General features: G+C 37.2%; 1 protein-coding gene across 1 annotated transcript; it reads right to left on the bottom strand.

Moving 5' to 3' along the window:
- Positions 1-2,522: 2,522 nt before the first annotated feature.
- Positions 2,523-2,974, bottom strand: SMIM43 (small integral membrane protein 43). Its single transcript, XM_074274596.1, has one exon. It carries the CDS (start codon positions 2,972-2,974, stop codon positions 2,783-2,785), a length of 192 nt encoding a protein of 63 aa, XP_074130697.1. The 3' UTR covers positions 2,523-2,782.
- Positions 2,975-25,038: the final 22,064 nt, after the last annotated feature.

Raw genomic sequence — 25,038 nt, 5'->3', positions numbered from 1 at the left:
AGACAGATCTTTGGACATCAACAAGTCCAACCCTCTCATTTTACAGGATGGGGAGACAGACCTAGAGGTTAAATGAATTCCCAAGGTCACACAGCTAGCTAATGGCATTCCCACAACACCCTGCTGCATCTCATAAAACTGGATTGAACTGAAAATGTGATTATTGTTCATGCCTCTAACTAGGTTCTTTGTTCCTGAAATGAGAATTTTTTAAGTTTTCTACTTTTACAATGGGATTGTTTCCAAATTTTTGCTCAGACAAATGGACCCAAACCCCACCCCTATTTCTGAAGCTGTACAAACACACACATACAGAGAGAGAGAGAGAGAGAGAGAGAGAGAGAGAGAGAGAGAGAGAGAGAGAGAGAGACTTACATGCACAGTGTGAAGAAATGAATTTTTTTTAAACATACAGGATAATTTGACTGACAAGGTACCAATTTTGTCCGAATGATCTGTTCAGTTAAGAACATTATTCTTGTTTTTGGAGGGAAGAAGATGATAATATTCTATCGCAACCTTTTTTTTTTTTCTTAACATTTTCCAATTCTCCTGTTTCAGCAAAATGATGCATTTACAACTATTTATCTCTCTCAGTTCACAAAAAAAAGAGAAACATACTAAAATTGCATTCCATATTTCTTTTAATCATTAACTAATTAGATCCTGAAGCTTGCACAAGGTTATTTAAGTAATCATTTTTGCTCTGTGGTCCCAGGAAAAAAACTAGACTACTCACCGTACTGTAATGGTATTATGTCTGAATAGAGATAGTGTGAGTTTTGTTATGCAAGAAGTCTTGGGTTCAAATGTCAGTTCTGCTACAATTTGTGTCTTCTTAGACAAATGAATTCCTTTCCCTCTTTTCTGGGTTTTCTATTGCTCATCTATTTAAAAAAAAAAAAAAAAGTATAGTTAATGAGAAGTATCAACCACACCAGATTAAAATGTAATTGGGAAATATTTAACAAAATAAATAAAAATATAATAGACTATAGCTAATGTTAATATGTGGTTCTCTAAATCAACATGCTGCCTTCAGGGAACCTTTTGCATGATTTTGTGGCCCCATTTCTATTTGGGTTTGATACCACTAGATTTGATAATCCAAGCAGGTCTCTGGTACACCCATTCACCAACTAAGAAACTACATTTGCCTCCCTAGCTCCAGTCCCAAGGAAATTAGTAGAAGGATCAGGCACATTAATAGATGCAAGAATTTTTAAAATATTTTTTATTATTTTACTATGATTTACTACAATTTCTCCTATCTGTGCAAATGCATTTCAAATACAAATAACTACAAGGGGATACTATAATTTTATCTTGAAATAAAAATTTTTCTCAGTATATGTTCATTCACCGAATAAATTGATAACAGTTTGGTCCTTTGAGAGATACACTTAAATGGCCATCCTGTTAATGATTCTGGCCAGTTTGAGGGATGACAGAGTAAAAGAAAGTTTTGGGAGGACCAAGGACTCAGTTGCTCAAGTAAGTTGAATTTCACTAAGGAAATTTAAAGGTTAAGCTTTTTGGTATTGTCCTCATTACCCCTTTGAGGAACAAAGTTCAATTGCACAGAAAGAAAAACAGAGGTGATTTCTAGAAGGCCAAGATATCATTATTATTTGCAAGATGCAAATTGGCTTTTGCAAATTCTCCAGAGCTGTAAGAATTTTTTCCAAAACACTGATGTTTCCACAGCTAGAGAAGGCCTGGCTGCTCCTGTTTCTTTTCTTCTTCTAGGTTTTCTATCCCAAAGTCCTCTCATCTTCCTTTTCCACACTCTCCCATTCCCAAAGGAGTCCTATATAACAGACACCCAATGCACCCCTTCCTGATTTTATCCTGGCTTCAAAAATATAGTGGATTTGTTCTCCCAGAACCTTTGGTAGGCAAGCAGGAAAAGGTCAGGACACCACAGCCATTTCAGGGATCGGATGCCAAGGGGAGGATCCCCAAAGGATCTGCCCACCAACACTTGAAATGGTCATTTTAATCCTTTCTTTACCCTTCAAACGTGGCATTCGTTCATTCGCTCAATCCGTGCATTCAACAAAAAATTTTCTTCATCTCCTACGAGGCCTAATGCTAATTTTAAGCAACTCCAAGGAAAGAATTAAGACAATTATGGCTAATGATTCCCCAGCACCGACCTTGCTTTTCCCTAGCCACTTAGTTAGATTGTTTCAGCAGAGTTATTTTGTTCGGTAGTGGGGAAGATTGCCTGAGTAATCATTCTAAAGCAATGAATTCTTCATTGAATGAAAGTAGCTGGAGTAGCTTTACGCAATACTGCTCCATCTATCCGTCCAAATCAGGGGTCTCTCTCTCTCTCCACCCCACAACTGTCCCCGTCCTCTGAGATGCCATGACTGCTCCTTCCCACCACCAACCCGCGCTCCCGATCCCGCCACCAACCTGCCTTCTGGAACTCCTGGACCAGCTGATCTCGGGCCATTGCCGAGGAGGAGGTGGGAGTAGCCGCGCCTCCGCGCTCCCGAGGGGCGCCGAGCCACAGGTCAGGAGCTGGCTTGGGCCAGACCCGCACGAATCAGAGTTAGAGCCAGAGGGGGAGCCGGAGGCGTAGCGGACTTGGGGGCAAAGCGCTGGGGCTCTACCCAGGAAGGAGCTAGAATGGGACCGGCTGCGGCCGTAGGAGACAGCCCGAGGGCTTTCCTGAGCGGGAGCTGGAGTGGACGGGGAGGCTGGGCTGGGCCGGAGGGCAAGAGGACTGGGCTCTCGAGTGGGCCGGGGGCGCGCGCCCAGCCTCGCGGGCTCACACCGCTTGCTCGCGGCAGAAGCCCCACGGCTCCCGGGGCAGCGAGAGGCGGCTCGGCTGCAGCACCCCGGCGGTGTGCGCGATGGAGTTCTTCAGCTGCTTGATGACGGCGAAGAGCAGGAGGAAGAGTAAGAAGAGCAGGAGGAAGAAGAGGGCCAGGTAAAGCAGCAAGTTGAGTTCCCACTCCATGCCTCTGCCCCGAGCGCACCTAGCCACGCCGGGAAAGTCGCGTTGCCCCCTGGCCGCGGGGGCCCTGCGGCCGAGCCACCCCTCACCTCCCGCCTCGAGAGCCCCGGCTCTCACCCCGACCCAGCCCCTAGGAGACGGCGTGTGCTCCTAGCTGCTGCCCCGCAGCCCAATCCCGAGGAAAAACTGCGCTTCCGCGCCCCGCCAGAGCCAGCGCCGAGCCCAGTGGCCAGCCTCGGCGAGAGCCTCCTCTGCTCCCTCTCGGCTCAGTCCCGGCTTTTTTCTCTTGTGGGCTCACTGGGTGATAAAAGCAAATGCTGCCCGGAGAACTTCAGAGGGAGGGAGGGGAGACGGGGTTAGAGGGAGGAAGGATTGCTAAGCAAGTCCCCAATTAGCTTCTCCCGAGAGCTTGGCGCTGCTGCTCTGCAAATGACCATTCCGGACACCGACAAGGAGCCTGCTTCCTCCCTCCCTTCTCTTCTCATGTCTCTTCACCCTTCATCTTTCTCCTTTTCTCTCTTTTCCAATTTCCTTTTTCCTTTCTTCCCTTTCCCCCCTTCCCATGCCTTCATCTCTTCCCCTTCTTTCCCACTTTCTCTCCTCCTCCTCCCCCCTCAGTCCTTCTCCTCTCTCTCTTTTCCTTCTTCCCTTCTCGTCTCTTCTTGCTTTTTTTACCCCTTCTCCCTTCTTCCCTTCCTCTCTTTAATTCCTTCCTTCTTCCTTTCCTTTAATCCTACAACCACGCAAAGGATTCTTATCCAACTTAGTTCCATTTACACACACAACACCCCCACTCTCTGAATTCCTCCTCCATTCTACCCTATAGTTCGCAAATTTCAGCCTGAGTCTCTTCTTGTCACACTTTTTCCTTCTTGAAGTCAGGGAAACTTGGCTTCCTCTGGAACAGACACTACATATCTGTGCTCTGTCTTTAGATAAGGTGTCCCTTTACTGATTCTCCCCACTCCTCCCCGGGAGAAAGGGGATCAGCATGTTTCTTCTTGTTCCCTATTACATATGGTCCTCTCTAGAGGTTCATGGCATTGCCCTATGTCAGTAGATCTAGGTGTTATATTAATCAGCTGTCCCCTGGGTGGCTTTCTTCTACCCTCCAATCCTTATTATTTTCTCTTCTAGAACTTAAGTATATAAGCCTGATAATCAACTTCCATCTCCTCTCCTTTCTCTCATTTCCTAATCCCTTGAAATCTGAATCCACACCATCATACAACCAAACACTACTACCTCCAGATTTAATGGATAATGAATGATATCTTTATTGCTAATTCCAGTGGCCTTTTGTCAACCCAATCCTTCAGCATTTGGTACTGGAGACTATTCTCCTGGAGAGTCTCTCTTCTCTGTACTTTGTGACATTGACTCCTCTTGGTTCTCTTGCCTATCTGAATACTGGTCAGTCTCCTTTGTTAGATTACTAGTCTCAGAATGTCTCCTGCCTGTGGATGCAGGTCAAAGCTTTATCTTTGCTCTACATTTTCTCTTGTTGAGCTCATCAGTTCAATTATGGATTCAATTACTGCCTTTTCACAGATGACTCCCAGATCTAAACATGAAGCCCTAGTCTCCAGTTCCAAATCACTAACTGCCTAATGGACGTTTGGAACCAGATATCCTGTAGGCAGTCCAAAACACAGGTTATTCTCTTTCCCCCTTAACACATCCTTTTTTCAGAATTCCTTATTTCCTTGAGGACACCACCATCCTTCCAGCTTGGCTTTGTTAGGGTCTTCCTTGACTCCTAACTCTACATTAGCCCATATATCTGCTCAATTACCAAGTCACTGTGAGTTCATGCCGTCTTTTTCATGCATCCCTTTCTTTTCACTCATGGCCACCACTCCAATTCAAATCTTCAACACTTTTGTGTTGGCCTATTGTGATAGTTTTTTCACTGGCCTCCATAACTTAAGTCTCTCTAAACTGTACTCCCTTTAGTTTCTCAAGTGATATTTTCTAAAGAACCAACTTTACCACATTATTCCACTGCTAAAGAAACCCCGGTGGGTCTCTTTTATTTCTAGGATCAAATACAAACTCCAATTTTTGACATTGAAAACCCTTTACATTGCTTCCACATACCTTTCTAGGCTTATTATACATGACTCTCCTTCATGCTTTTTTCTGTCTAGACAAACTGGCATCCTTGCTCTTCTCCATGCCTTTGCATAGGCTCTCCCTCCAGCCTTGAATGCACCTCTCACCTCAGCCTCTTGAAATCCCTGATTTCCATCAATACTCAGCTTAAACATAACCTTCCCCTGGTCTTGCCAGCTGCTGCACAGATATCATAAATAACTAGCATCACAGGTTCAGGCACAAAATGCTTTGTAGGCACATCTGGTGAGGTACATGAAAATCCTGAGATGGGATTTACTTTAAAAAATAAAATCATCTTGATTGTGAATTATTGTCAATAACTCCTCAAGTGTATTTTTTTTTCAGTGTCAAGTGCATCATCTGCATTCTCAATCAGCAGCTTTTGGATTCTTCCATGACCCAGTTTATTGAGGCCAAACACTAATTAGAGCCTGGTGCAGATCCAGGGATTACTAGAGAATGGGCTTTGAATTCTTGTGTATTTGCATTTAGGTTTTTCAACTTGCTTTTGTTATTTTAATTTTTACCCTACCTTTTGATCCCTTTGAGGTTTATGAAGACTGCAGAGGTGACATATCTTGATGCATTCATAAAAGAAACACTAAGTTATATCAATTGATTTAGCTAAAATAAAGAGACTTGGTTCCTATGTTTCATATCTTTTCATAAAAACATCAACAAACGTCTTGTGGCGATATTAACACCTCCCGTTGCTCACTAGCTTCTAGTTCCATTTACAAGTTTGGAAGGAAGACCCATGATCAAGTGAGTCTCCCCAGTACTTTTAATGAAATTACAAATTTGGGGGAGCTCTGTCAGAAAGGGCCACCTCTCATGGTTGAGAGCTATCAGTTTTGTTTCTCAGTCCCTGGAGCTGGGCCTATGGCATTGAGATAACTAAATCTAGAGGGGGATAGACACTTGGAGATGAACCTCCTCCCTTGCTGCTTTAGAAGCATAGTAGAAACACTTTTTTCTCTTTGGGACCTTTTTCTTTTAGATCTGTCATCCAGTCCTCTCTCTACAATATTGTTCTGGGGTGAGGGAGAAAGTAAGAGGGTCTCATGGTGAAGGCAGCAGAAATATTTGCTGGTTTTTTGGTTCCTTCCATGAGCATGTCAGCAGTAACTGATTTAAGAAATCAACACTTCCACCCTTGGGGGCTACCTTATGAATTCGAGTTAGCTATGAGTTAGCTCAAGAAAAAAAATCTATTTGTTTCCACATCATTCTGAAGAAGATGACCATACCCAGGAATATAATTTGTGACAATATAAATAATTTGTGACAATATAAATAAAGCCAGATCTTATGAACTGTTCAGATGGCACAAACATAGGAAATGAGGACAGGTAATATTCCAGTCATATAACTTGTGCAAAGGTCCAGAGATGGGAGATAGAATGAAGAGCTGAGGGAACAGCAAAAGTCTTACAACCCTGGCAAACAGCTTCTGCCTTCATCTAGTTGGCCCATGAAGCCATGACAGGGAAATAAAGGTATCTGAAGTAGAAAAACAACAAGAGCTGAAATTTTCATCACTTGGAAAAAAAAAAAGGCAACAGAGAAATCAGTTCAGTCAAAGCTAAAAAGGAATATGCAAGGCATCATGGCTACCATCATTCCAATCAACCTAACATCCCAACAACTTTTCAGACCATAAATAATCCTTCCAAGCTACTTCTCTCCCCCCTATATTTCTCTCCCCATGAAGACAAAAGCTGTTTTCACTTTTATATTTGTATTCTGGGCAGTTATTACTGTGCCCAGACACATAGCTAGTGATTAATAAATACTTTTTAATTTGTAAGGGAAGAAAGGAAAAGGAGCAGGCATTTTTATTGAGTCTGCTATATAGTTGGCACTGTGTTAAGCATTTTATTGATTCATTAATCCCTTTGTTCAACTCACTGATTCCAGCTTTATCTTTTTTCTGAGTTCAAACCATACTTTTACATAACAGGACTCAGAGTTTAGCAGACCTGGGTTCAAATCCTCCCTCTGCCACTTACTAGCTCTGTGATTTTGAGTAAATCATGTAACCTTTCTGAGTCTCAGTTCCTTCTCAATAACAGTGAGATGTAATAAGATCTGTTCTATTTGTGTCTCAGAATTGTTGTCAGGAAACATATTAAGGTTTTGCAAACCTTAATATGCTATATCATGATTAGCTATCATCATCCTCATCCTCTTCATCCTCACTCTCATTCTCATTTACCTCCTGTCCTTGCCAATAGAAACTGATAACTAAAAACAACAGCTTCTTAATAATGGATGTTTGCCTTCAAGATGGTAAAAGAGGTGATTGCTTACTGCAGCTGTGATCAAAACCACTTAGGACTCTTGAGCTGAACAATAGCCTTTCATGTCATCCTTTTATCTGAGCATCTTAAAAGGATTTGCAGATATTAACTAATCAATCCCCACTGCCTCTCTTTCCAGTGCTCATATTTAAATGGGCATTTCTGGCATAACATCCTTCTTATAACTATTATTAGAGGCAAGTATCCTCTATAGAACAGGCCCTGAATTCTAGCTTAGAGTTTATAAAGGTTACCCACAAATGAAGCATTTTTCTCTGTCAAAATATGCTCATTAAAATAAAGACACAGATGCAGGACCTAAACATTCTAAAGGGGGAAAAGGGAATTTTATGTGACTAAGTAGTAGGGAGGTTAAAAGAACAAAGGGCTAGGAGGCAAATAACTCTGCTATTTGTGAGATGCATAATGAGACACAAGTAATTTCTCTCTAAATCCAAATTTCCTCATCGATAAAATGACCTTGAACTAGCTGCTTTCTACCTTCTAGCACTAAAATTGCATGGTTCTGTAAAGCTGTATGGCTTCCTTGCTGTCCTTCACACAAGCCATTTCATCTCCCATCTCCAGGCATTTGCCCAGGCTATCTTCCATGCTTGAAATGTAGTTGTTTTTTTTTTAATCTCTCCACCTTATAGGATCACAATTACTGCTTCATATAAGAGACTTCTCTAATTTTTTCCCTCCCCAATTACCCTATATTTAGTTGTACACGTGCATACCTATATGTTTTTATGTAGATATGTGTGCATGCATACACACATGTATACACACATGTTTCCTCAGAATATAAACTCTTCCAGGGTAAGGAACAGTTTATAAGGTGCTAAGTTCTGACTCTACAAGGACAAAAGCAAACAAACAAAAAAATAAAAAAGCCATTTCTGTGTTAATCATGTGAAAGAACAAAAGGGAAAAAACACAGACATATATACACAAAGGTAGAAATAGTATGTTTTGATCTGCATTCAAATTCTGTCAGTTTTTTCTCTGCATGTAAATCACATTTTCTATCAATGAGTCTTTTGGCATTGTCCCTGATCGTTGTATTGCTGGCAAGAACTGTCTGTCATAATTGATCATCACAAAATCTTGCTGTTGCTGTGTACAATATTCTCCCAGTTCTGCTCACTTCACTCAGTATCAGTTCATGTAGTTTTCCCAAAAACTTCCTCAGTTTTTCTCAAATCTGCCTACTCATCATTTTTTATTAGACAACAGAATCCCATTACACTCATATACCATAACTAATTTAGCCATTCCCCAATTGATGGACATCCTCTTAATTTTTAATTCTTTGCCATAAAAAAAAAGACCAACATTTTTGAACATGTAGATAGTTTACTCTTTTTAATGATCTTTGGGATACAGACTCCATACAGACTCCAGTAGTGGTATTACTGGATTTAAGAGTATACAGAATTTAATTGCCCTTTGGGCACAGTTCCCAACTGCCCTCCAGAATCAATCATTTTATTTTAGAGATTAATTCATTCCACAAAACATGAAGCAACCACAGTGTACAATATGTGAGAATACATAGACAAATCCAAACAATTCCTGTCTTCAAGAGCTGCCTTTAAAAAAAAATGGGGGGATAATAATACAATCTATTGCACAGATTGATATATACAAAATAATTCAAAGGATTTTTTTGAGGGGTTGTGATAAGCCTTTGAAAGGGGTTAAGGATTTCTGGCAGAGGTAGGTATGAGTAGAGAAGTGGCAAGGGAATAATCTGTGCACAGGCAAAGATTGAAATATCAAGTACTAGGAAAAGTGATATCAATTTTGCATGTGAGTACAGTGAATCTGGGAAGATTATACAGTCAGAAAAACAAAGAGGATACATGATATTTCCAATGTCTTATGGTTAGTAAGGGTTATCACCAGGACTTGACTCAAGTCTTAACTCTTACTACATGGTCTTCTAATTAGAAACAAACCTTTCCAAGGAAATTAACCAATGGGATCAAAACACTAATAAGATTCATATATAATCAAGCTTTATTAATCAAAGCATATAAACAATACCCCCCGAGAATATGCCATCAACTTGAGTCTTAGAGGATCCAATAAGTTTTTTTCATATCTGACTCATGACAAATGGTTCACTCTATTCCTGAAGACCAAGACTTTTCCCTTGAAGTGGACAGCTGGAAAGTTTCCATCAATCAACCTGGCTCTCTACAATGCACATGCTACTTGAGTTTCAGGTATGGGAAGTGGAGGAGTCAGTCCTCTTCATCCACTAGGAACAAGTTGATGAATGAAATGTTCTGTAGTCTTTTTATAATTCTAACTATGAATGTTTCTCATTTATTTACCATAAAAATTTTTTGGAAATTTGAAATATACTGATAAAGGTGTTTATATTTGCATTGGTGATCTGTATTATCCTAGAGTCCACATGTGTGTATCAGTTGCTTAAGAATACACATGTATTATTTACTACATCATACTACATAAGCACTTATTGAAAACTATTTGAAGGAAAAAACAATTTCCTCCAAATAAATCAATCACAAAATGAATGCTTAAATTAAAATGGAGTTAGGTATGCTAAGTGGACAAATTTATTCCTACTATTGTAATAAAGTACTAAGGTACTACAGGCAAATTAGTGTCACAGTAGATAGAGCTCTGGATCTAGACTCAAAAACTGGGGCCTCAGGCACTAACTAGTTATATAAACTTGGGCAAATCACTTTTCTTTCATTCGATTTCATTTTCCTCATCTGTAAAATGAGGAGAATAATAGCACCTACCTCCAAGGATTGTTATGAAGATAAAATAATATTTGTAGAGTGCTATGCAAACTTTAAAACACCATATAAATGCTTTTTTTCCTCTTTCTCCTCCTCCTCCTCCTCCTCCTCTTCCTTTTCCTCCATGTTCTCCTCATGAGCAACTATGATCAGATTTAGCTCATCAGCAATACGATAATCCAAGATAATTCCAAAAGACTCATGATGGAAAATGTGATTTACATTCAGAGAAAGAACTGAGATCTAAATGCAGATCAAAGCATACTATTTTCATCTTTCTGTTTGTATGTGTGTGTGTATTTTTTCCTTTTGTTCTTTCACATATTAAAATAGAAATGGTTTTTGTTTATTTGCTTTTGTCCTTGTAGAAAGAGTAAGAGAAGAAAGAGGAGGAGGAGGAAGAAGAAGAGGAGGGAGAGGAGGAGGAAACCTCCTTCTCCTCCTCCTTTTCTTTCTTCCTTTCTTCATTAGTTTTATTAAAATCTAGCTCTTGGACAGCTCCAGTAATCTCAGGCTACAGACATTCAAATACTTCCCTCCATCAAGTAGTTCTAGGAGAACAAAGATAATTTCTTAAAAGATTCCTTTCCTTAATTTAGCCTTATTCCCTAACTCTAAATTAAGAAAACAATGAGAGCAACCACTGTTAATATGATTTGGGGAAAAGCATACTAGAATTAAAGTGAGAAGACAAGGTTTGGTCTTAGCTCTTGCCAACTCTGTGACTTTGGCCAAGTTGCTTAAGTTTTCTCAATTTTTTCCATCTATTGAGAATGATGATAATTAACACTTATCTCATGGTGTTACTGTGAGGAATAAATGATAATGTATAGAAAGGTTTTTATGAACCTTAAATTGCTACTTGTTTATGTCAGCTATTATTTTAGAGCAATTTTTAAAAAATTAATTAGAAACATGGGAGGGAATATTTCATTTTAAAATATAAAATAAAATTGTAACATTGCTTAAAGAAGGAAAGATATGGTAACAGTGTTGCTTTAGTGAAATTCCCTAGAATTGGAATCAGGAAGTCTGAGTTTAACTTTTGGTTCTTTTTCCTTGGGCAAATCACTTTTCCTATTGAATCCACAGATTCTCCACCCATAATATACTCTTACCACCTGGTCATTTCACCTCTTCAAAGAAGAGTGTTCTCTTGTAACATTCTATTACATAGAATTAACTCATTTTAAGTCTGGGGGCAATATGATGACTTTTACTGTCGACTTGTTTTCCTTCTCTTCTCTTTCAGAAAGGTTATTTTAGATGAAAACTTCTGAGTTTAGTCAGAATGGCTCTAAGTCTCCAGTGAGTAAAAATTCCTAATGCAAGGCAGAGAAGGGTTCTCTGCTTAAGCTTACATTTTGATCTTCTAGCCAATCCTTGGCTTCTTTGTAGTTGAGGCAAAATTTAGTTTACTGGCTATATGCATGGAATAAAAACACAACTTATATTATAATGTCTATCGAGTGAAAGATATCAAGAGGAGAAGTTGGGGAAAGAGTCAGTCTTTTCTTGGGACTTTCCTGAGCCTGGATCCTCCTCTCCACATTGCAATTTGAACCCCCAATCTCCTTGCAATCTTCTTTCTATAGCTTAGCCCACCCTCTGCTCCATTCTTGTTCCAAGCTCTTGAATCCAGAGGCTCAGAATCTCTTCTCTGATTCTGCATTGCAGTTTCACTCTTTTATAAAAAGTACATAGGATGAAGCTCTGATAAATCCAAGAGCAATGTAGGTCAATTTACAACAAATACAGATTCTTTGATTCAATCAAAACCCAGTCCAACCACCTAGTCAAGTCACTAGAGTCAAATAGGGTGCATTTTACTTTGCTCTTTTACCCTTCTATAAGATACTCACATTAGTCAGTTTTCTATATGTAAGTGCAGTAGTCCACATATAAGATATAGTAACCAACAATTTGAAGAATTTTTGAGTGGATCCAATAGATGATGTATATGAAAATGCCTTGTAATTGTAAAGTGTCCTACAGAAACATATGGAGTATTGTGGGTCAGTCACATTTTAAGAAAGAGTCTTACTTAAGAAAGGGGATAGGAGGAGGAAAGTTCTCACAATCATGGAGGATGTTTAACCTAAAAAGACAATTTGGAGGGGTATGATACTATTTTGCTTCTGTTTTCTGAAAGATTATCATGTGGAAGAGGGTTTAGATGTGTTTTACTGCAACCCACAGAGAAAAATGTAGACTAACAAGTAGACCTTACACAAAGACAAACATAAACTTGACCAAAAGAGAGAAAGGCTTCTGAATAATTCTCATTAGAATGTGGGCTCCTTAAGAACAAGGACTTGTTTTGTCTCTCTTTGATTCGCTAAACACTTAGCCCCATACCTAACACATAGAAACTAACACTTAATAAATTCTGGTTAATAAGTAGAACTTTTCAAAAATGGAATTAGTGAAAATAGTCAGTTCCTCCTTGGCCAACATCTTCAAGTGAAGGTTGAATGGACAATTGTTGGGGATATCATAGAGAAAATATTTGGTCAGGTAGAATTTTGACTAAACAGTTTCTGAGAAAGTCTCCTTTAAAACCTGAAAGTCTGTAATCGTTATGGCTCTAGACCATATCCAGCAAATTAGCAGTTATGTTGGGAAAGATCAATATTAGAAAATAGCCTGCAACATGACAGGAGATGACTCTATTTGAATCAATAATGTCATATAGTAAAACCAGATATTAAAACAAATATGATAGAGCAGGTGTAGAAAGTGGTGATAACAGGGGAAAAAATCATTGGCTCAGAGATAGCATTGTCTGCAAATGTCATTTAATCTAACTCCTTTATGTTATAGATAAGAAACTGAGGTCCAAAAAGGGGATGTCACAATGATGAAGGAAACAAATTGAATTTTCTAAGTAGTTCATTATTTAGCTAAAGTTTGATACTTCTGAAGAAAATTCTTTTTAAATTGCATACCTTCTAAATCAACATATAAAGATACTATAAAACTGGCAAAAATTAGTTTGATCCATATGGTCCTACGCCCTCAAGATACATGACATTTAAAAACTGCAGCTAGGGTGATAATCTACATTGGGTAGATAGCCAGACTAACTATGGAGGAGCACAAAGTGCTAATGAGGAATAAACATGAGAATCTCTATAAGACATGCATGGAAGGAGGTGTGCTAAAGAATTGCAACTCTATCCAATGTATCCTTCAACCCAAACATCCAATCATCAACAAGTTATTCACTAAGTGCTTTCTGCATGCTGGATCCTGCACTAAGTGCTAGGGAACCAAAACCAAAATAAAATGGTCCCTGATCTCAAAGATCTTTCATGTTAATGGGGTAGACAAAAGATACAAATAGAGATATAAACAAAATGGAGCAAGAGATGCAAAATAATCTTGAGCAGGGGATGATGCACATAATTGAAATCAGGAAAGTGGAGTTTGAACTGAATTTTTTTTCATTCTCTTTCCTTTGTCTTATTAATAATAGATTTTTATTTTCAAAATACATGCAAAGATAGTTTTCAACATTCAGCCTTGCAAAACCTTTTGTTCCAAATTTTTCTCTCTCCCTTCCTAACCCACAGCAAGTAATCCAAAAGGACATGTGCAATTCTGAACATATTTCAACATTTATCATGCTACACAAGAAAAAAATCATATAAAAATGAGAAAAGCAAGCAAACAACAACAAAAAAGGTGAAAATACTATTTTGTGATCCACATTCAGTCCCTATAATCCTCTCTATGGATGCAGGTAACTCTCTCCATCACCAGTCTATTGGAATTGGCCTGATGATATCAACTTCATTGTTGAGAAGAGCCAAGTCCATCACAATTGATCATTGTATAATCTTGTTGCCATGTACAACATTCTCTTGATTCTACTCACTTCACTTAGCATCAGTTCATGTAAGTCTCTCCAGGCCTTTCTGAAATTGTCCTGCTGATTTTTTCTTATAGAACAATAATATTCCATTGCATTCATATGTCATAACTTATTCACCCATTTCCCAACTGATAGGCAAACACTCACTTATCAGTTGAACTGAGTCTTAAAGAAAACCATAGGTTCTAAAAAGTGATTAGGAAGAGAAGGTATGTTGATGCAAAGGCATGGTTGTGGGAGATGAAATGTGGTATGAGTAATGACAAGTGTTTTGTTGGTTCACAGAACTCATGGAGTAGACTAATGTGCATAAGACAGGAAAGGTAAGAAGGGACCAAATTGTGAGGCTCTCTAAGTGCTAGACCCAAGTGTGGTAAGAGAGCTATTATAACTCACTGAATAGAAGAGTTAGATCTTTAGACTTCAATTTAAGAAAATCACTTTGGTAAATGTGGCAAAAAACAGTGTTTACTAATATCCCTGACACATAGGATAGACTAGGCTCTTTGTCAGCATTATACCATGCAGGCTAAACTAGTTTTTTTCTTAAAAGATATGAAGACAATTATTGAGACATTACTGGCTTAGTGCACAAAGGCTTGAATCTTTGTGATAGTTTCCTGATATCCTAAGTACGAAAGCCAATACATTGAAAAGTCAATAAGGATTCAGGACCTCTGCCTTTAACATCAAAAACTATCATGGCAAAAGCAGAGGCAGGGAGCTGGCCGGATCTTTGCTAAATATCCTTTACATGGTATGACTAAGGAAATTTATTTTTGTTAATGAGTTAGAAAAATTATAAAGTCTATGAATGTCTATGGGTGTTTAATCCAAAAGCTAAATCCCAAAAACAGGTCTAAGTCAAACTAGATCTACAAGAGCAGATAAATGGAGTGGATTGAGGTAGAGTAACAGTTGAGGGAAGGAGACCAGGTGAAAGGTGAAGAGGGCTGGCCATATGAGTAGAGAAAAGGGACTGCATATGGAAGATGTCATAAAAATAGAAAGGGCTTGTCAGCTGATTAAGATTAGATGTGTGGTGGGTGAATGAGAGTCAAGAACACCAAAGAAATGACTTTGAAGATAATTATACCTTGACCAGAAGAAAGGTGAGCTTTGGAGAAAAGTTAATGAGTTCTATTTTGGACCAATCACCTATTGGACATCTCAGATTGAATGTCTCAAAGTTGTCTCATATTGTTTGGACATCTCAGACTGAATGGCTCAAAGTTGTCTCATGTTACATTATTGTATTAATTCTACATAGATGTATATGTTCATATGTAATATGAGATCTATATTAACAGGAACACACACATATATAAATAGACATGTATAGCTCTGTAGATAAATGTATCTATCAGTCAATCTTTCTGTCTATGCATCTGTTTATATATGTCTGTCTGTCTCTCTCTCCTTATAGACTCGCCTGTCAGATTATGAATCCTTATGAATAACAATTATTTCATTCTTTGTACTTGTATCCTCAATACTTAACACAATGCCTCGCACTTAATAAAATACTTGTTAATCGACTGACTGAAAATAGGCTACCATCAAATCTAGAAATACTTCAGATCTCAGGATTCAGAGTTACAAGGGATCTTACAGGTCACAAAGGAGGAACCTGAAGCCAAGAGAGATTAAATGTCTCATTAAAAAGCTAGTCAATATGATCAATCTCTCTAGCCCTTGTATCTAGCTCTCTCACAATGGCCCTATAGTAATCTTGTTCTGAATTTCTGCAAATCACTTAAGTTCTGACAACTTCTTCCCTTATTAGGAGGAAAAGAAAATCAGCTTAGTCTTCTTCCTAATTGAGTTTTAGGCCCACCTTCCCTTTCTGCCAACTGACAGCTCTTACTTGCATTATTTCTACTCTGAAGTCTCTTTCAGACCTGAGAGCTTGGGTTCACTGAATTCATAGTTGGCCAGCTGGGCAGCTGCCTATCTTTGGCTGATGGCATTCATTCACCTTAGCACTTGTCAGAATTGAGGTCAGTAGGTTTTGTTAATTCATGCCTGAAACAGAGCTTCATCCAGATAATCTTGCCATTTTGCAATGACAGCTTCCTTCAGGGCCAACAGCACTAACTTGTTAGGGATGGTCCAACTGACAAATACAATCAGTTGCTAAAAGTGATCCTTCTCCTGACACAAAACTGCTCTTGAACCATCCAGCTTTTTTGAACTTGTAAAATTCAACATTGGGCATGTATGTGGTAGTTTAGTACATCCTTGAAGATCTGGGCATATTTATCATTCCAGAATTATTCAAATGGTACTAAAGAATGCAGTCTAGGTTGTTCCTCCTAATAGGAATTTTCCTTCTCCCTTCTTTCTTGTGGTGCATCCCTGAATAATATATATATATATATATATATATATATATATATATATAGATATAGATATAGATATAGATATAGATATATATAGATATATATAGATATATATATATATGTATGTATACAGATAAGATCATTGAGAGAAAATGATGGCATAGTTTGTTTAAAAAAAAAAAAACCGATGATGACCAAGGCTTTGTTCCCATATGTAAAAATTTATTCATTTAAAAAAAATTTTTTTCTCAGTCCCAACTTCTCCATTCGCATTGAAAAGAAAAAGAAAATCCTTGCAACAAATAAGCATTATCAAGCAAACCAAATTTCTGCACTGGTCACATTAAAAAAATGTATATCTCATTCTGGATTAGTCTATCAAATCAATCAGGAACAACATTCTTGATCATTGGTCTTGTGGAATCATGGTTGTTAATATACTTCCTTTAAATTATTCATTTTTACAATGTTGATATTATAGCATAATTTATTTTCCTTGACACTATCCATTTCACACTGCATCAGTTCATACAAATCTGCCCAGGTTTATCTGAAAGCATCTGTTTCATCATTTCTTTGAGTACAATAATATTCTATTATCTTTGCATACCATAATTCATTTAACCAATTTTTTAAATCCTATCTTACACAAATGGTGGATACTCCCTTAATTTCTGATTCTTCACCACTACAAAAATAGCTGCTACAAAATTGTACATATAGAATATTTATAGCCATGTTGCTTAGGGGACAATGGCAAAGCAGATAATAGTGAATCTTCTTGAATATTATTTCCACTGATAAAACTAGATTCATTTCTGACATTGAACCCTTTGGGAATTTCAAGAACTTTGGTGAAGATACCATTTTCTGAATCTTTAGTAGTTGGGGCTGCTGAGGAGCCAGGTATTGTGCTATTTTTTATAAGTCAGGCTGGAAATATGACCAATGGTTTAGGGATCTGCTATATCCAAGGCTCTTAGGTCCAGGGTCTTGGAATATCTGCAGTTAAGATCTGAGGAAGGGTGGTAGTTATGATGGCAATGATGTTCTGACTCCCTGACACATGGCACTTCTTTTCACTTCCTCTGTATGCCTTGCTAGACTGGCTTACAATAACTAGGGGATGGTTATAAATTCTATAAAGTAATTCTCTGGTGGTTTCATTGGTATGGCATTAAATCAAAATTTTAATTTAGATGATACATACTGTCATGCTTGTGATATTGGCATGGTCTAACCATGATCAAATTATGTTCCTCCAATTATTTAGGTATGTCATTATTTTAGCAAAAAAGTGTTTTATTGTTCATTCATATAACTGCTTTGTCTTAGTAAATGCATTCCCGTGTATTTTATGTATTCTCTAGTCATTTTTTTTGGCAGAGGCAATTGGGGTTAAGTGACTATAACCCAGGGTCACACAGCTAGGAGGTTTAACTCAGATCCTCCTGATTTCAGGGCTGGTGCTCTAATTGCTACGGCACCTAGCTGCCCCATGTAGTCATTTTTAATAGAATTTGTTTTGCTATCTCATCTAGCTGGGTTTTGATGATAATATAACAAAAGGGTCAGTGATTTTGTGAGCTATTTTATATATTACTAAGTAAATGAAATTATTACTTCAATTGATTTTTTTCATTAGCTCTCAGGTATTATCTAAATAAATTATCTGTGAAAAGCAATAATTTTGTTTTGTTTTGTTTTGTATATGCTTTTCAATTTTCTTTTTTTACTTTATTGTAATAATTTGCATTCCTACAACTGTATCAAATAAGAGCAATGATAATGGGCATTCTTTTGTTACACCTGGTATTACTAGAAAATGTCTCTATTATAGATAATTCTTCATCTCCACTTTGTTTTTTTATTATTTTATTTTTTCAAGTTACACATGTACATTCATTTTTATTATAATTAAAATTTTATTTTCAAACATAATTTTCAACATTCACCTTTGCAAAAAGCTTGTGCTCCAATTTTTTTTCTTCCTTTCCCTCCACCTCCTTCCCTAGACAGCAAATTATACAATATGTACATTCATTTTTTACATATTTTCATATAAGTCATAAGAAAAAACAGAAGCAAAAAAAGGTGAAAATACTATTGTTCTGTCTACATTCAGGCTCCATGATTCTCTCTCTGGATGAAGATGGTATTTTCCATCCTAAATTTATTGGAATTGCCTTAGATCATTGAATTGCGGAGAAGAGCCAAGACTACTACAATTGATCATCACACAATTTTGTTGTTGCTGGATATAATGTTTTCTTGGAAGTGCTTGCTTCACTCAGCATCAATTCATGTAAATCTTTTCAAGTTTTATTAAAATCAGCCTGTTCAAAGCTATCCCATTGACCTAATACCCTACACCAAGATAAGGTCGAAATGGGTTCATGCTTTAGACATAAAGGGTGCTGCAAATGAGGAAAACAGGGGATAGTCGGTCTCTCAGATCTGTGAAAAGGAAAGAATTTATGGTCAAAGGAGAACTACAGAACATTATAAAATGCAAAATGGATAATTTTGATTATATTAAAAGGTTTGTACAAACAAAACCAATGCACCCAAGATTAGAAGAGAAGCAGAAAACTGGGAGGGGGGGATCTTATATCCAAGGGCTCTGATAAAGGCCTCATTTCTAAAATATAAAGAAAATTGACTCAAATTTATAAGAATACAAGAATTCTCTAATTGATAAATGGTCAAAGAATATGAAAAGACAATTTTCAGATGAGGAAATTAAAGCTATTTCTACTGATATGAAAAAAAAAAATGTTCTAAATCGCTATTGATTAGAGAAATGCAAATTAGAACAACTCTCAAGTACCACTTCAGACTTCTCAGATTGGCTAAGATAATGATAAACATTGGAGAGGATATGGAAAAACTGGGACACTAATCCATTGTTGTGATTTGATCATTCTGGAAAGCAATTTGAAACTATGATCAAAGGGCTATCAAACCATGCGTGTCTCTACTGGGCTTATCAAAGAGACCATAAAAGAGAAAAAAGGACCCACATGTGCAAAAATGTTCGTAGCAGCCCTTTTTGTAGAGGCAGGGAACTGGAAACTGAGTGGATGCCCATCAATTGGGGAATGGCTGAATAAGTTATAGTATATGAATGTAAAGGAATATTAGTATAAGAAATGATCAGCAGGATGATTTCAGAAAAGCCTGAAGAGACTTACATGAGCTGAAGTTAAGTGAAGTGAGCAGAACTAAGAGCATTGTATATAGCAGCAACAAGATACTGTGATGATCAACTGTGATGGACTTAACTCTTTTCAACAATAAGGTGGTTCAAGCCAATTCAAATAGACTTCTGATGATGAGAGATGAGAGATGAGAGAGCCATCTGCATACATAAAGAAGACTATGGGAACTGACTGTGGATCACAACACAGTATTTTCACTTTTTTGTTGTTGTTGCTGTTTGCTGGCTTTTTCTTTCTCTTTGTTCCCCTTTTTTTATCTGTTTTTCTTGTGCAGCATGATAAATGTGGAAATATGTTCAGAAGAATTGCACATGTTTTACCTATCTTGGATTGCTTGCTGTCTAGGGAAGGGCAGATGTGGGAAGGGAGAGAAACTTTGAGAACTATCTTTGCATATATTTTGAAAAATAAAAAGCTATTATTATAAAAAATTAAATCCGCCTATTCATCATTTCTTATAGAATAATAACATTGCATTATTTTCATATACCATAACTTATTCAGCCATTCTCCAACTGATGGGCACATATCATTTTCCAATTCTTTGCCGCTATAAAAAGAGTTGCTACAAACATTTTTACAGATGTAGGTCCTTTTCCCTCTTTTATAATTTCTTTGGGATACAGAACCAGTAGTGGCACTGCTGAGTCAAAGAGTAAGCACAATTTGATATCCCTTTGAAAGTTCCAAATTACATTCAGTTGGGATCATTTCACAGCTCTACCAACAATCACCTCCAACATTTATAATTATGTCTTCTTGTCATCTTTATTTTATTTATTTGTTTTTTGTTTTTATTTTTGTTTTTTGCTGAGGCAATTGGGATTAAGTGACTTACCCAGGGTCACACAGCTAAGTAGTATTAAGTGTCTGAGGCCATATTTGAACTCAGGTCCACCTGACTTCAGGGCCGATGCTCTATCCACTGGGCCAACCAGGTGCCATCTATTCTTGTTATCTTAACCAATCTGTTAGATGTGAGGTGGTACCTCAGAGTTGTTTTAATTTGCATATCTCTAATAATAGTGATTTAAGCATTTTTTCACATGACTATAGAAACTTGTCACCCTATCTGATCTTATTGTTACTCATTCTGGAGTTTCTTTATTATGCCTTGTTAAAGTTCTCCTAAAATGGGCTTAATTCAATTTTCAACTTCTGTTTCTGTTAATGTTATCTTTTTTGTAAATATTAATTCATTTCACTTACCAGTTTTATTAGCATGTAATTGGGCAAAATAGTTTGATAATTTCCTCTTTAAGGAATGAATTTATGTCCAAAGAAGAACTAGAGATCATTATTGATCACAAAATAGAAAACTTTGATTATATCAAATTGAAAAGTTTTTGTACAAACAAAACTAATTCAGACAAGATTAGAAGGGAAACAATAAACTGGGAAAACATTTTACAGCCAAAGGTTCTGATAAAGGCCTCATTTCCAAAATATATAGAGAATTGACTCTAATTTATAAGAAATCAAGCCATTCTCCAATTGATAAATGGTTAAAGGATATGAACAATATCAGATGAAGAAATTGAAACTATTTCTAGCCATATGAAAAGATGCTCCAAGTCATTATTAATCAGAGAAATGCAAATTAAGACAACTCTGAGATACCACTAGACACCTGTCAGATTGGCTAGAATGAAAGGGAAAGATAATGCTCAATGTTGGAGGGGATGTGGGAAAACTGGGACACTGATACATTGTTGGTGGAATTATGAATACATCCAGCCATTTTGGAGAGCAATTTGGAACTATGCTCAAAAAGTTATCAAACTGTGCATACCCTTTGACCCAGCAGTTTTGCTACTGGGCTTATAACCCAAAGAGATCTTAAAGGAGGGAAAGGACCCACATGTGCAAGAATGTTTGTGGCAGCCCTCTTTGTAGTGGCCAGAAACTGGAAACTACGTGGATGCCCATCAATTGGAGAATGGCTGAATAAATTGGTATATGAATATTATGGAATATTATTGTTCTGTAAAAAATGACCAACAAGATGATTTCAGAAAGGCCTGGAGAGACTTACATGATCTGATGCTGAGTGAAATGAGCAGGACCAGGAGATCATTATATACTTCAACAACAATTATATGATGATCAATTCTGATGGACATGGTCCTCTCCAACAATGAGATGAACCAAATCAATTCCAACAGGGCAGTAATGAACTGAACCAGCTACACCCAGAGAAAGAACTCTGGGAGATGATAGAAAATTCCCAATCCCTCTAATTTTGTCTGCCTGCATTTTGGATTTCCTTCACAGGCTAATTTTACACTATTTCAAAGTCCGATTCTTTTTGTACAGCAAAACAACTGTTTGGACAAGTATACATATATTGTATTTAATTATACTTTAACATATTTAACATGTATTGGTCAACCTGCCATCTAGGGGTGGGGGGAGGAGAAAAATTAGAACAAAAGGTTTGGCAATTGTCAATACTATAAAATTACTCATGCATATATCTAGTAAATAAAAACTATTTTTTAAAAAAAAGGCTAATTTCCTCTTTATTTGATGTAAATTCTTTTTAATTTTTTATATTGGCAGTTAAGTTTTCTTCTCTGTTTTTGATTAGATTAAGTAATAATTTATTAGTTTAAAAAATAACAGCTCTTGGTTTTATCAATTTAATGGTGGACTTTTACATTTCTTTTCCACTTTGCCTTTTTTCTTCCTCAATTTCCAGATTTTAAAAAAAAATTTTAAGCAGAATTTTTGTTTAATTTTTGTCTCTTTTTCATAAATCCAGTTAATTAGTTTGTTCTTTTTCTCTTTTGTTGATTAAAGTATTTAGAAATCTAAAATTTTCCTTAAGGACTGCTTTGACTATATCCCCAACGTTTTACTACATTGTCTCATAATCATAATTTTCTTCAGTGAAATAAACTATTGTGTCTAAGAATTTTTTGAACCATTAACTCTTTAAAATTAAATTCTTTAATCCCCATTTATATGAATGATTTGTTCAAAGATCCTTCATTAATTTTAATTTTTATTTAGCTGTGATGAGAAAAAGATGTGTTTAATATTTCTGCTTTTCTTTTGTCTATAGTATTTTATGTCAAATCACTTGATCAACTTTTGTAAAGGTACCTTAACAGTTGGGAAATATGCATATCCATTTCAATTATCATTCAGTAATAATCAGAAATCTGTCATATTTAACTTCCTAAAATTCTAATCAGGTTCTTAATTATTTTTATATTTTTTTGTGAAATATGTCTAAGTTTTAAAAGGACACAATGAGGTCTCCAACTATTATGATTTTGCTTTCTATTTCTTTCTCATAGACACATGTGTCTTATGTATGTATGTATATATTCATATCATTTCATTTCATTTAAACATGTGGTTCTCATGCTTATCTTCTTGAACTATATTTATTTTTATTTTTAGTCTGAGATCATTATTATTGGAGCATTTATTCTCCAAGAGAAAGACCACCAGTTTCAGATATAAAGGAACAGAATCATTCATTCCTGTCAGACCCTGGGCAAACCCTGATCCAGGTCAAGCTGCTATCCAGTAGCCTTTTCTGGCTACCCACTAGGCCCAATTCCTCCTCCTCTCCCTCTGTTCATCACACAGGCAAAGAGGTAGACTGAAGCCCACCCTAGCTTCTATTTATGAGCTTCTAGTGAACTATTTATTTCCCACCCAATACTACCCCTATGGCTTTTTCTGTTTCTCTCCTCAAATTGCATAGTGATTCACTTTCCCAGTCAGGGTTGCTGCACTGCTTCCTTTAGGGCTCTAAGAAATTTTGGCTGTATCCTAGAAGTTCGGCTATCCTGTTACATTATTGTAATTTTCTATTGCTATGTTAAGGGGACATTTTCTCTATTGCCATTGGCTAGACCCTTCACCATCTATGTACCCCAGTGACTTATAAGGGGCCCAGTGACTAGCTAGGTCCATGGTTTCATTAACCATTTAACGTCAATTTGATTTTTACAAAAAGTTTTTTACTTCAACAACAGGCACAAGCATACATTTTCCCCAATGCCTCTAAAGTGTACTTTCTTCTACACTATCTCAGTCTCTAAGAAAGTAGATTTGAACAGAGTTGAAACTCTGCTCAGCTCTTTAATCCCTTCCTCCTTTGACTATTGCCATTCTTCTCTTGCCAAAGTTCAGCCCTGGATTATTCCTTTCCTCCTCCTCTTCCATTTTTCCTCAAAAGCCTCTGAATAAAGATGAAGGAAATCTCACAACTATGCTGACTGGATACATTATAAATTCATGTTATCTTATCTCAACTGAGCCCTCATTGCAATACATGAATCATTTTATTTTTCTCTAATTATTTTCCTATCTTATTCTCCATAGAAGCTATTCTAAACTTTCTGGTCCACCCTCAAACCTTTCTGCCTTCCCTATTCTCAGCTGACAACTTTGTCTCTTTCTTATTTGAGAGAGAGAGAGAGAGAGAGAGAGAGAGAGAGAGAGAGAAAGAGGGAGGGAGGAAGGAGGGAGGGAGGGAGGGAGGAAGGGAAGCAAGGAAGGGAGAGAGGGAAGGAGGAAGGGAAACCATCTGACATAAACTCCCACTTCTTCCACTTTCCTCATTTCAAAACTCCTTGATGTCACTTCCCACTCTCTGTTCCTTTTCCTTAGTGTCTGAAAGAAGATGGCCCTTCTCTTTACCAAGACCAATCATTCTACACATATACTTGATCTATTCTTTCCCATTACCTCCGCAGATTTCATCTACAATTTTCTTCACCTTGAATCTTCAAGGCCCTATAATCTGGCTTCTTTTCCACTGCCTTCAAACATGTAGAACTCTCCTCACTGATTAAGGGGAAATAAATTTTCATTAGATCTCACTATCTTTTCAAGTTACCATACTAAATTTGTCTTCCATTTCTCAGCCAAACTTCTTTAAAAGGCCTTTGCAATTTAGCTTCCAATCTCATCACACAAAACTGAAATTGCTCTCTCCAAAGCTCTCCAATGATCTCCAGAGTTTCCAATGATCTCTTACTTGGCAGTCTTATGGTCTTTTCATGGTCCTAATTCTTCCCAACCCAACTATTGCATTTAAAAATGTTGTAAACCCTCTCCTCTTGAATACTGTCTCCTCCTTGAGTTTTCATGATTGTTTTGCTTTCTCCTATCAGTCTGAGACTTTTCAGTATGTTTTGTTGGCTTATCGTTCCTATCATGCTCCTTAACTATGAGTGTTTCCCAAGATTTTCTCCTAAGCCTGCTCTCACTCTGACTCTTTGTTTCTGTCTCTATTTTTCTGTCTCTTTTTGTCTATGTCAATCTCTCTCTCTCTCTCTCTCTCTCTCTCTCTCTCTCTCTCTCTCTCTCTCTCTCTCTCTGTGTCTCTCTCTCTCTCTTTCTCTCTCTCTCTCTCTCTCACACACACACACACACACACATACACACAAACACAC

Source organism: Sminthopsis crassicaudata, chromosome 6, assembly GCF_048593235.1.
Source record: "Sminthopsis crassicaudata isolate SCR6 chromosome 6, ASM4859323v1, whole genome shotgun sequence".
NCBI classification, from domain to species: Eukaryota; Metazoa; Chordata; class Mammalia; order Dasyuromorphia; family Dasyuridae; genus Sminthopsis; species Sminthopsis crassicaudata.
The sequence above is the reverse complement of the archived record's forward strand: the minus strand, read 5'-3'. Positions and strand labels throughout refer to the sequence as shown.

What these genes read in the sequence shown, in the direction of transcription:
- SMIM43 (XM_074274596.1), bottom strand. Translation starts at nt 2,974, where the DNA reads ATGGAGTGGGAACTCAACTTGCTGCTTTACCTGGCCCTCTTCTTCCTC.